At 51.8% G+C, this 13,624-nt stretch overlaps 1 protein-coding gene across 7 annotated transcripts in view; it reads right to left on the bottom strand.

Moving 5' to 3' along the window:
- faim2a (Fas apoptotic inhibitory molecule 2a) overlaps positions 1-13,624 on the bottom strand; it is a 251,881-nt gene that overhangs the window by 10,276 nt on the left and 227,981 nt on the right. For all 7 annotated transcript variants that reach the window (XM_070896954.1, XM_070896971.1, XM_070896964.1 and 4 more), the window contains 3 exons: positions 13,197-13,247; positions 6,459-6,498; positions 2,230-2,267 (listed from right to left, as the gene is read on the bottom strand). In XM_070896954.1, coding sequence (XP_070753055.1) covers positions 2,230-2,267; positions 6,459-6,498; positions 13,197-13,247 — 129 coding nt within the window. The remainder of the gene's footprint in view (positions 1-2,229; positions 2,268-6,458; positions 6,499-13,196; positions 13,248-13,624) is intronic.

Here is a 13,624-nt window from a genome sequence, read left to right as displayed (position 1 = left end):
TCAAGAAGTAGTACTCGGTAAAATAATGGTACTAAAGGCGGACAAGTCCCCTGGACCTGATGGTCTGCATCCTAGGGTCCTAAAAGAAGTAGCGGCAGGGATTGTGGATGCATTGGTTGTAATTTACCAAAATTCCCTGGATTCTGGGGAGGTCTCAGCGGATTGGAAAAGCACAAATGTAATGCCCCTATTTAAAAAAGGAGGCAGACAAAAAGCAGGAAACTATAGACCAGTTAGCCTAACATCTGTGGTTGGGAAAATGTTGGAGTCCATTATTAAAGAAGCAGTAGCAGGACATTTGGAAAAACATAATTCGGTCAGGCAGAGTCAGCATGGATTTATGAAGGGGAAGTCATGTTTGACAAATTTGCTGGAGTTTTTTGAGGATGTAACAAGCAGAGTGGATAAAGGGAACCAGTGGAGGTGGTGTATTTGGATTTCCAGAAGGCATTTGACAAGGTGCCACATAAAAGGTTACTGCACAAGGTAAAAGTTCACGGGATTGGGGGTAATATATTAGCATTGGCTAACTAACAGAAAACAGAATCGGGATAAATGAGTCTTTTTCCAGTTGGCAAACTGTAACTAGTGGGGTGTTGCAGGAATCGGTGCTGGACCTCAACTATTTACAATCTATATTAATGACTTGGATGAAGGGACCGAGTGTAATGTAGACAAGTTTACTGATGATACAAAGATGGGTGGGAAAGCAAATTGTGAGGAGGTCACAAAAAATCTACAAAGGGAAAGAGACAGGCTAAGTGAGTGGGGAAACATTTGGCAATGTGGGAAAATGTGAGGTTATCTACTTTGGCAGAAAAATATAGAAAAGCTAATTATAATTTAAATGGAGAAAAATTGCAAAGTGCTGCAGTACAGAGGGACCTGGAGGTCCTTGTGCATGAAACACAAAAAGTTAGTATGCAGGTACAGCAAGTGATCAGGAAGGCAAATGGAATGTTGGCCTTTATTGCAAGGGGGATGGAGTATAAAAGCAGGGAAGTCCTGCTACAACTGTAAAGGGTATTGGTGAGGTCACACCTGGAGTACTGCGTACAGTACTTGGTCTCCGTATTTAAGGAAGGATATACTTGCATTGGAGGCTGTTCAGAGGAGGTTCACTGGGTTGATTCCAGAGATGAGGGAGTTGACTTATGAAGATAGGTTGAGTAGGTTGGGCCTATACTCATTGGAGTTCAGAAGAATGAGAGGTGATCTTATCGAAATGTATAAGATAATGAGGGGGCTCGACAAGATGGATGCAGAGAGGATATTTCCACTCATAGGGGAAACTAAAAGTAGGGGATATAGTCTCAGAATAAGGGGCTGCCCATTTAAAACTGAGATGAGGAGAAATTTCTTCTCTCAGAGGGTTGTAAATCTGTGGAATTCTCTGCCCCAGAGAGCTGTGGAGGCTGGGTCATTGAATATATTTAAGGCGGAGATGGGCATTTGAGAGATAAGGGAGTAAAGGGTTATGGGGAGCGGGCAGGGAAGTGGAGTTGAGTCCATGATCAGATCAGCCACGATCATATTGAATGCCGGAGCAGGCTCGAGGGACCAAATGGCCGACTCCTGCTCCTATTTCTTATGTTCTTAAGATCATCCCTTAGTCTTCGAGAGAATACAAGCCTAGTCTGTTGCAATCTGTCCTCATAATTTAACCCTTTTAGCCCCGGTATTATTCTGGTAAAACACAGGGAAATTGCTTCTGAGCTCGCTGGAAATGTGTGCTGCGGGGGCTGGGGTGTTGTTGGCTGAGGACAGAATCAGCATCAAGCCAGCACGCTGTGGCCTGCAGGGCCCCGTGACACACCAGGCTGTGCCCTGCCACACTCAACCATCAGCTCCGATACTGTTCTTGGAACACACATATGACCGAATCTGATCTGATGGGAAACTGTGGTTGACAATGTGAGCAAATGCAATAAAAAACTGGACTGGCATCAAGCACTGTGACAGAGGTAGGAGAGGGACACGAGTAAGCAGAAGCATCGTTCTATCTTTGGGACCAAACGGAGAGAATTACATCGAGTCTGCAGCACAGAAACAGGTCCGTGCCGGTGTTTGTGCTCCACACGAGCCTCTCCCGACCCCTCTTCATCTCACCCCCATCGACACATCCTTCTATCCCTTTCCTCGTGTACTTCCCACTGCGGTGGTCGGATTACCGCGCTGGGTAACTGGGACAAGGTGCGAGAGAAGTTGTGCTTTATAATAAGCTCTTACGTGGTCAGCATCCCCGCCATGTACGACATGCTGAGAGTCTGAGGAGAGAAGGAGAGACTGCATCAGACAAGGGCAGGGAAATTCAATCAGATCCCAACTTCAACAGTGGTTGGCCACGATGAAGAAAACGATGAGTCAAGGGTTACGGGGAGCGGGCAGGGAAGTGGAGCTGAGTCCATGATCAGATCAGTCATGATCTTATTAAATGGCGGAGCAGGCTCGAGGGGCCGTATGGCCGACTCCTGCTCCTATTTCTTGTGTTTATTATAAGGGTCAGAATGGCCAACTCCTGCGGCCTGGGTATTAATTTGCTCTTGGGATGGGATGATGACGAGACCAGATTTCTTGTTTCCCCGAGAGCAGTGACGTCAACCACTGGGGTCACGTGTAGCCCAGACCGGGTCAGGGCGGGTTCCCTTCCCTGAAGGACATCAGTGACCCAGTTGGGTCTTTATGACAATCCGGCAGTTTTCATGGTGATTTCTCCTGGTGCCAGCCCAGGTTTATACAATTAGTGTCCTCGACCAGGCATCGAAGCACTGACCACACTCGACCAGCTCCGCTGGGCGGGCCACATTGTCCTCATGCCCAACACGAGACTCCCAAAGCAAGCGCTCTACTCGGAACTCCTTCATGGCAAACGAGCCCCAGGTGAGCAGAGGAAACGTTACAGGGACACCCTCAAAGCCTCCCTGATAAAGTGCAACATCCCCACCGACACCTGGGAGTCCCTGGACCAAAGACCGCCCTAAGTGAAGGAAGAGCATCCGGGAGGCAGGACTGGAGTAAGTCAGACTGCTGTCCCAGCCACCAGTAATACAGGGCGTGTCACCGTGTGGCTCAGTGGGCAGCATGTTCACCTTGCGAGTCGGAAAGTTGTGGGTTCAAGCCCCAGTCCAGAAACTGGAGCCCATGATCCAGGCCAACACTCCCAGTCGGAGGTGCTGTCTTCCCGATGGGACGTTAAAGCGAGGCCCCATTTGCCCTCTCGGGTGGGTGTAAAACATCCCACGGTCACTGTTCAAAGAAGAGCAGGGAAACTCTCCCTGGTGTCCAGGATCAATATTTATCACTCAAGCAACGTCACCAAAAACAAATAATATAGTCATTTAACGCACTGCTGTTTGTGGGAGCTTGCTGTGCGCAAATTGGCTGTCGCGTTTCCTACCGTACAACTGCAGTTACACTTCAAAAGTTAATTGGCTGTAAAGCGCAAGGATTTCCTGAGGATGTGAAAGGTGCTATAGAAATGCAAGTTCTTTTAGAAAGAGGTGACATGATAGGTCCAAGTCAGCATGGATTTGTGAAAGGGAAATCATGCTTGACAAATCTTCTGGAATTTTTTGAGGATGTTTCCAGTAGAGTGGACGAGGGAGAACCAGTTGATGTGGTGTATTTGGACTTTCAGAAGGCTTTCGACAAGGTCCCACACAAGAGATTAATGTGCAAAGTTAAAGCACATGGGATTGGGGGTAGTGTGCTGACGTGGATTGAGAACTGGTTGTCAGACAGGAAGCAAAGAGTAGGAGTAAATGGGGACTTTTCAGAATGGCAGGCGGTGACTAGGGGGTTCTGTGCTGGGGCCCCAGCTGTTTACACTGTACATTAATGATTTAGACGAGGGGATTAAATGTAGTATCTCCAAATTTGCGGATGACACTAAGTTGGATGGCAGTGTGAGCTACGAGGAGGATGCTATGAGGTTGCAGAGTGACTTGGATAGGTTAGGTGAATGGGCAAATGCATGGCAGATGAAGTATAATGTGGATAAATGTGAGGTTATCCACTTTGGTGGTAAAAACAGAGACAGATTATTATCTGAATGGTGACAGATTAGGAAAAGGGGAGGTGCAACGAGACCTGGGTGTCATGGTACATCAGTCATTGAAGGTTGTCATGCAGGTACAGCAGGCGGTTAAGAAAGCAAATGGCATGTTGGCCTTCATAGCGAGGAGATTTGAGTACAGGGGCAGGGAGGTGTTACTACAGTTGTACAGGGCCTTGGTGAGGCCACACCTGGAGTATTGTGTACAGTTTTGGTCTCCTAACCTGAGGAAGGACATTCTGGCTATTGAGGGAGTGCAGCGAAGGTTCACCAGACTGATTCCCGGGATGGCGGGACTGACCTATCAAGAAAGACTGGATCAACTGGGCTTGTATTCACTGGAGTTCAGAAGAATGAGAGGGGATCTCATAGAAACGTTTACAATTCTGACGGGTTTAGACAGGTTAGATGCAGGAAGAATGTTCCCAATGTTGGGGAAGTCCAGAACCAGGGGTCACAGTCTAAGGATAAGGGGTAAGCCATTTAGGACCGAGATGAGGAGGAACTTCTTCACCCAGAGAGTGGTGAACCTGTGGAATTCTCTACCACAGAAAGTTATTGAGGCCAATTCACTAAATATATTCAAAAAGGAGTTAGATGTAGTCCTTACTACAAGGGAGATCAAGGGGTATGGTGAGAAAGCAGGAATGGGGTACTGAAGTTGCATGTTCAGCCATGAACTCATTGAATGGCGGTGCAGGCTCAAAGGGCCTGCACCTATTTTCTATGTTTCGTTGTTATAATCGAAGCGGAAACTGCAGCGTTGTTGAGGGTGGCGAGGGGGAAGGTGCGGAAAAATGGGCGGAGAGAGAAAAGAAACACTATTTTAGTAAAGAAAGACTTGCATTTCTATAGCGCCAATCACGACGTCCCAAAGTGCTTTACAACTAATTAATTACTTTTGAAGTGTAGTCACTGTTGTAATGTGGGAAACGCTGCAGCCAATTTGCGCACAGCAAGCTCCCACACACAGCAATATGATAAAGACTGGATAATCTGTTTTAGTGATGTTGATTGAGGGATAAATATTGGCCAGGACACCGGGAAGAACATAGAAACATAGAAACATAGAAAATAGGTGCAGGAGCAGGCCATTCAGCCCTTCTAGCCTGCACCGCCATTCAATGAGTTCATGGCTGAACATGAAACTTCAGTACCCCCTTCCTGCTTTCTCGCCATAACCCTTGATCCCCCGAGTAGTAAGGACTTCATCTAACTCCCTTTTGAATATATTTAGTGAATTGGCCTCAACTACTTTCTGTGGTAGAGAATTCCACAGGTTCACCACTCTCTGGGTGAAGAAGTTTCTCCTCATCTCGGTCCTAAATGGCTTACCCCTTATCCTCAGACTGTGACCCCTGGTTCTGGACTTCCCCAACATTGGGAACATTCTTTCTGCATCTAACCTGTCTAAACCCGTCAGAATTTTAAACGTTTCTATGAGGTCCCCTCTCATTCTTCTGAACTCCAGTGAATACAAGCCCAATTGATCCAATCTTTCTTGATAGGTCAGTCCCGCCATCCCGGGAATCAGTCTGGTGAACCTTCGCTGCACTCCCTCAATAGCAAGAATGTCCTTCCTCAAGTTAGGAGACCAAAACTGTACACAATACTCCAGGTGTGGCCTCACCAAGGCCCTGTACAACTGTAGCAACACCTCCCTGCCCCTGTATTCAAATCCCCTCGCTATGAAGGCCAACATGCCATTTGCTTTCTTAACCGCCTGCTGTACCTGCATGCCAACCTTCAATGACTGATGTACCATGACACCCAGGTCTCGTTGCACCTTCCCTTTTCCTAATCTGTCACCATTCAGATAATAGTCTGTCTCTCTGTTTTTACCACCAAAGTGGATAACCTCACATTTATCCACATTATACTTCATCTGCCATGCATTTGCCCACTCACCTAACCTATCCAAGTCACTCTGCAGCCTAATAGCATCCTCCTCGCAGCTCACACTGCCACCCAACTTAGTATCATCCGCAAATTTGGAGATACTGCATTTAATCCCCTCGTCTAAATCATTAATGTACAATGTAAACAGCTGGGGCCCCAGCACAGAACCTTGCGGCACTCCACTAGTCACTGCCTGCCATTCTGAAAAGTACCCGTTTACTCCTACTCTTTGCTTCCTGTCTGACAACCAGTTCTCAATCCACGTCAGCACACTACCCCCAATCCCATGTGCTTTAACTTTGCACATTAATCCCATGTGCTTTAACTCCCCGCTCTGCTTCGAAATAGTGCCGTGGGATCTTTTACATGCACCCGAGAGAGCAGGGGAGTTAGCCCTGGTTTAATTCTAGCAATTTCTGAATAGCTTATGACAGGAATATAACAGATACATAATGTTTACATTACTAGCATGTTGAACTTGAATAATATTGAGAGAAGTACGTACAAAAATTGCCAGCAGAATGAAGTTCCAGGGATAGCGTCTCCTGCATTAAAACAACAAGATCGATTGAGAAAACGAAGAAGAAGTTAGGTTCTGTATAAGTATAAAAACTCACTAAAAGTACTGAGCAAAGATACAGATAATGGTTCCAGGAGATTTTGAAATTTTCTATTTGATATGTGGGTTTTAAAGTTATCCTTTTAAATGTATATATTTAAGATAGAGACTGTGATACTGTGAAAGGATTGTTTCTGCGTTGGTGAGGTGGGTGCCCGAGGCATGTAGAACCCATCCTGATGTTTCAGTCTCAGTCTCAACCCACACAGGAAAGACACGTCGCAGCCCGTGGGTGCTGGAAATCTGAAACAAGGCTCCCTTTCTCTCCTGCTAACCATCATCTTAACCCCGGTCCGTCTCCACCAACCTCATCTCCCCCTCTCCTCAATCCTCATCTCCCCCTCCATCCTCACCACTGCCCCCCCCCCCCCCCCCACCATCTCCTCCATCAACTGTGAGGAGCTCATACTTTTGTCTCCAAGATTGAGACCATCCAATCAGCTCCCTCTGCCCCTTCCCTTCCTTCCCCTCGCCCACTAGGCCAAACTTCCTCCGAGGCTTCCCCCAGCCCCGACCTCTCATCTTTCTCCAGTTTCTCTCCGATCTCCCTCTCTTGACCTCTCCGAGCTCATCCTGTCCATGAGACCCACTTCCTGCTCCCTCGACCCAATTCCCACTAAACTGCTGACCACCCAACTTCCTGTTCTGGCCCCCATGTTAGCCGACATGGTCAACGGTGCTCTCTGCTCACTGTCCCCTCTCCTTCAAATCTGCTCCTCAACCCTCGTCCCTTCCGTCCTTGCAAACTATCACTCATTCTCCAACTTCCCTTTCCTCTCCAAAGTCCTTGAACATGTTGTTACCTCCAAAATCCGTGCCCATCTTTCCCGGAACTCCATGTTTGAATCTCTCCAATCCAGTTTCTGCCCCTGCCACAGTACCGAAAGGTAAACTATCCCTCCTCGTCCTCCTGGACCGGTCTGCAGCCTTTGACACAGTGACCACTCCATCTTCCTCCAACACCTCTCCACCATCGTCCAGCTGGGTGGACTGCACTCGCCTGGTTCCATCCTCCAACACCTCTCCACCATCGTCCAGCTGGGTGGACTGCACTCGCCTGGTTCCATTCTTATCCATCTAATCATAGCCAGAGAATCACCTGCAACAGCTTCTCTTCCCGCATCGTTACCTCTGGTGTCCCCCAAGGATCTATCCTCGGCCCCTCCTATTTCTCATCTACATGTTACCCCTCGGCGACATCATCCGAAAACACAGCGTCAGTTTCCACATGTACGCTGATAACACCCAGCTTTACCTCACCACCACTTCTCTCCACCCCTCCACGGGCTCTAAATTGTCAGACTGCTTGTCCCACATCCAGTTCTGGATGGGCAGAAAAACCGGAAGATTGAAGCCAATGTTTTTGGTACCCACCACCAGCTCCATCCCTCTCTCCAACTCCTAACTGAGGCTGAACCAGGCTGTTCACAATCTAGGTGTCATAGTTGACCCTGAAATGAGCTTCAACCACATATCCACAGCATAACTAAGACCGCCTATTTCCACCTCCGTAACATCGCCCGTCTCCACCCCTGCCTCAGCTCATCCACTGCTGAAACCCTCATTCACACCTTTGTTACCTCTCGACTTCACTACCAGCACACTCTTGGCTGGCCTCCCACAATCTATCCTACGTAAACTTGGTCATCCAAAACTTGACTGCCTGTGACCTAACTCGCACCAAGTCCTGCTCACCCATCACCCCCTGTGCTCGCTGACCCGTGTCCTAACTCGCACCGTCCCGCTCACCCATCACCTCCTGTGCTCGCTGACCCGTGTCCTAACTCACACCCAGTCCCACTCACCCATCAACCCCTGTACTCACTGCCCCGTGTCCTAACTCGCACCGAGTCCCGCTCACCCATCAACCCCTGTGCTCACTGACCTACGCTGGCTCCCGGTTAAGCAACGCCTCGATTTCAAAATTCTCCTCATTGTTTTCAAATCCCTTCATGGCCCTCGCCCCTCCCTATCTCTAATCTCCTTCCTAAACCTCTCCACCTCTCTCTCGTCCTTTAAGACACTCCTTAAAACCTACCTCTGACTGACTTTTGGTCACCTTCCTAATATCTCCTTGCGTGCCTCGATGCCCGATTTTGTCTGACCATCGCTCTGGTGAAGCACCTTGAGACGTTTCACAATGTTATAGGCGCTATATAAATGCAAGCTGTGGTTGCTGTTATCGACTTCCGGCCAATTAATTTCCTTCTTTGAGATAACATCACCTGTAAGCCAGTGTTAGTCACGCTTCGATGTAATTAAACCCACACCAGACCCGGAAAGATTGGAATTAGGTGTTAAAATGGCTGTTAATTTATTGGAACATTGTTTGTGTTACAAGCAAAAGCAAAATATAAACCCATAGAGCAGCAATGGCCACAATCCCAGTGCGTATGTAGAGCTTGCATCGTCAGTCGGCGATAAGCTGAAGAAACTGGGTGGAGAACGAGATTATCTGATGTTTGCAGTGATTGCTGTCCCTGACTCTGCCCACACCAGGTTCAATAAATCACAAGACTCTCGACAGGAGCCGAGGTGGATCCCTGCCTTGCGAGCACAAGTCCACGCTCCCCATCAGCTGAGCTCATCCACCCTCCGTCAGTCTCGAGTGGCCGGGAGTCCCGGTTGCTGCACCCTTCCTCCCCCTCCCACCAAGCCGGTTGCCTGGGCAACGGCAAACGCTCTTCACCGGACGGCGCTGGGAGATGGGGGTATTTTCGCAGGCTTACCGCACCTGGCTCCATAATCCCCAGTAATCCCTGCGTTGTGGCGTGGAGCCAAGGGGTGATCTTTAGGCTGCCTATCCCCCTCTCCGGGCCCTGGAACATCGAGGGTGAAGGTGCGGCGAATGAGGGTACGGGGCCCAGAAGAGCCGAGGGCCCAGGGGCAGCCCACACTGCGATGTGTGCGCGCACTGGGTCCGTGCAGTCGAGCAGCTCTCCAGTTGTCCTGGTTCAGCCCTCGCCACTGGACCAAGACCTAGCTCTGTCAAACCCGTGGTGGTGGCTGATGTGCAACGGCCACCCCACGTTAAATAAAATCCACGCACAGGCATCTTCCACCCTTTTAATTGGAGTTCAGGACCGGAACATCGGGTCCTGCATTAAAACATCAGTGAACTCTTGTGGAAGCAAGTCATGCTCGTTCCAGGGACCGCCTATGATGATGATGATCCCCTCCCGCAGAGGTGGCTCGATAGACCCAGGGAAACCCAGCCCCAGGCTCCGGTGTGGGCCTGTGTCGCTCGCGCTAATTTAAACACTGTGCTCGCTCTCAGCATCACTGCACCCACTGGCTCTCACCATCACTGCACCCACTGGCTCTCACCATCACTGCACCCACTGACTCTCACCATCACTGCACCCACCCGCTCTCACCATCACTGCACCCACCCGCTCTCACCATCACTGCACCCACCCGCTCTCACCATCACTGCACTCACTGGCTCTCACCATCACTGCACCCACTGGCTCTCACCATCACTGCACCCACTGGCTCTCACCATCACTGCACCCACTGGCTCTCACCATCACTGCACCCACCCGCTCTCACCATCACTGCACCCACTCGCTCTCACCATCACTGCACCCACTCGCTCCCCACCATCACTGCACCCACCCGCTCTCACCATCACTGCACCCACTGGCTCTCACCATCACTGCACCCACTGGCTCTCACCATCACTGCACCCACTGGCTCTCACCATCACTGCACCCACCCGCTCTCACCATCACTGCACCCACTCGCTCCCCACCATCACTGCACCCACTCGCTCTCACCATCACTGCACCCACTGGCTCTCACCATCACTGCACCCACTCGCTCCCCACCATCACTGCACCCACTGGCTCTCACCATCACTGCACCCACTCACTCTCACCATCACTGCACCCACTCGCTCCCCACCATCACTGCACCCACTGGCTCTCACCATCACTGCACCCACTGGCTCTCACCATCACTGCACTCACTCGCTCTCACCATCACTGCACTCACTCGCTCTCACCATCACTGCACCCACTCGCTCTCACCATCACTGCACCCACTGGCTCTCACCATCACTGCACCCACCGGCTCTCACCATCACTGCACCCACCTGCTCTCACCATCACTGCACCCACTCGCTCTCACCATCACTGCACTCACTCGCTCTCACCATCACTGCACTCACTCGCTCTCACCATCACTGCACCCACCCGCTCTCACCATCACTGCACCCACCCGCTCTCACCATCACTGCACCCACTCGCTCTCACCATCACTGCACTCACTCGCTCTCACCATCACTGCACCCACTGGCTCTCACCATCACTGCACCCACTCGCTCTCACCATCACTGCACCCACTGGCTCTCACCATCACTGCACCCACCCGCTCTCACCATCACTGCACCCACTGGCTCTCAACATCACTGCACCCACCCGCTCTCACCATCACTGCACCCACTCGCTCTCACCATCACTGCACCCACTCGCTCCCCACCATCACTGCACCCACTGGCTCTCACCATCACTGCACCCACCCGCTCTCACCATCACTGCACCCACTGGCTCTCACCATCACTGCACCCACCCGCTCTCACCATCACTGCACCCACTGGCTCTCACCATCACTGCACTCACTCGCTCTCACCATCACTGCACTCACCCGCTCTCACCATCACTGCACCCACTGGCTCTCACCATCACTGCACCCACCCGCTCTCACCATTACTGCACCCACTGGCTCTCACCATCACTGCACCCACTGGCTCTCACCATCACTGCACCAACTGGCTCTCACCATCACTGCACCCACTGGCTCTCACCATCACTGCACCCACCCGCTCTCACCATCACTGCACCCACTCGCTCTCACCATCACTGCACCCACCGGCTCTCACCATCACTGCACCCACTGGCTCTCACCATCACTGCACCCACTGGCTCTCACCATCACTGCACCCACTGGCTCTCACCATCACTGCACCCACTGGCTCTCACCATCACTGCACCAACTGGCTCTCACCATCACTGCACCCACCGGCTCTCACCATCACTGCACCCACCGGCTCTCACCATCACTGCACCAACTGGCTCTCACCATCACTGCACCCACCCGCTCTCACCATCACTGCACCCACTGGCTCTCACCATCACTGCACCCGCCCGCTCTCACCATCACTGCACCCACTCGCTCTCACCATCACTGCACCCACTGGCTCTCACCATCACTGCACCCACCCGCTCTCACCATCACTGCACCCACTGGCTCTCACCATCACTGCACCCACTCGCTCTCACCATCACTGCACCCACTCGCCCCCCACCATCACTGCACCCACTCACTCTCACCATCACTGCACCCACTGGCTCTCACCATCACTGCACCCACTCTCACCATTACTGCATCCACTCGCTCTCACCATCACTGCACCCACTGGCTCTCACCATCACTGCACCCACTGGCTCTCACCATCATTGCACCCACTGGCTCTCACCATCACTGCACCCACCTGCCCCCCACCATCACTGCACCCACCCGCTCTCACCATCACTGCACCCACCCTCTCTCACCATCACTGCACCCACCCGCTCTCACCATCACTGCACCCACTCGCTCTTACCATCACTGCACCCACTCACTCTCACCATCACTGCACCCACTGGCTCTCACCATCACTGCACCCACTGGCTCTCACCATCACTGCACCCACTGGCTCTCACCATCACTGCACCCACTGGCTCTCCCCATCACTGCACCCACTGGCTCTCACCATCACTGCACCCACTCGCTCTCACCATCACTGCACCCACTGGCTCTCACCATCACTGCACCCACTGGCTCTCACCATCACTGCACCCACCATCACTGCACCCACTCGCTCTCACCATCACTGCACCCACCATCACTGCACCCACTCGCTCTCACCATCACTGCACCCACTCTCACCATCACTGCACCCACTCTCACCATCACTGCACCCACCCGCTCTCACCATCACTGCACCCACCCGCTCTCACCATCACTGCACCCACTCTCACCATCACTGCACCCACTCGCTCTCACCATCACTGCACCCACCATCACTGCACCCACTCGCTCTCACCATCACTGCACCCAACCTCTCCCCCACCATCCTTTCAGTTTTGCTGTCGTGACAGTTGACCCCCTCCCTGCCATCCCCTCGTCGCTCACTCACTCACTCACTCACTCACTCACTCACTCACTCACTCACTCGCTCGGAGGCTGCTGCCATTTCGAACAGGTGGAGAAGAGGCCTTTCCCCACCGAGGGGGCTAATCGCTTATTTTGCCGTACATGCACAAATCAGTGTATTTTTTTCCCCAAAATGAATTGTGAGATTTAGGCCTTCCGTCTGGAGAGAAGCTATTTTTTTTTTTTACTCTGAAATCGTGTCAGGCACGATGGAATCGCGAGAGTTGACAATACTGGGGCTACAGAGTGGGGCCAGGGGAGGGACTGGAAGAAGGGAGTGGGGGTGGATGGGATTAGGACCATGTAGAATGGGAAGAGGGTGCAGAATGTGGTGAAATGGGACAGGGTTGGGAGGACAAGGGTTAGGGGACAGAGCGATGGGAGGGACAATCTGTTGGCAGGCCAGAGGCTTTGGTTGGTACTGACCTGATCGAGGAGCAGCAGGCGAGAACAAGGTAGGTTGAGATGAAGACCCCACTGCAGAGAAAACAAAAGAGACAACAATTCAGCAGAAAGCCAGGATTCAGGAAACTCGGTGCTCGGAACCATTTAAAGGAACATCTGCAGAAAGCTGGCCTTTGTATTCACCCGCTGGAATTTCCCCGTCCGCTGGGGTCCCGGGTGGGGGGAGACACTCGCTGGGTCCGGGGGGGGGGGGGTGGGGGGGAAGAGAGGGGGGGACATTCGCTGGGTCCGGGGGGGGGGGGGGGGTTGGAGAGAGTCTTTGCGGCAGCCTCTACCACCATCCTGCGGTGATCAGCTATCTCAGCGCACGAGCAATCGAGGCGGGGACATTGCATACCCGAGGGAGAAGGATCCTGGGGGTGGGGCTGGGAGGCTCCTGTGCAGCAGAA

This window comes from Pristiophorus japonicus, chromosome 1 (genome assembly GCF_044704955.1).
Source record: "Pristiophorus japonicus isolate sPriJap1 chromosome 1, sPriJap1.hap1, whole genome shotgun sequence".
NCBI classification, from domain to species: domain Eukaryota; kingdom Metazoa; phylum Chordata; class Chondrichthyes; family Pristiophoridae; genus Pristiophorus; species Pristiophorus japonicus.
This window is presented reverse-complemented; position numbering and strand designations above follow the sequence as displayed.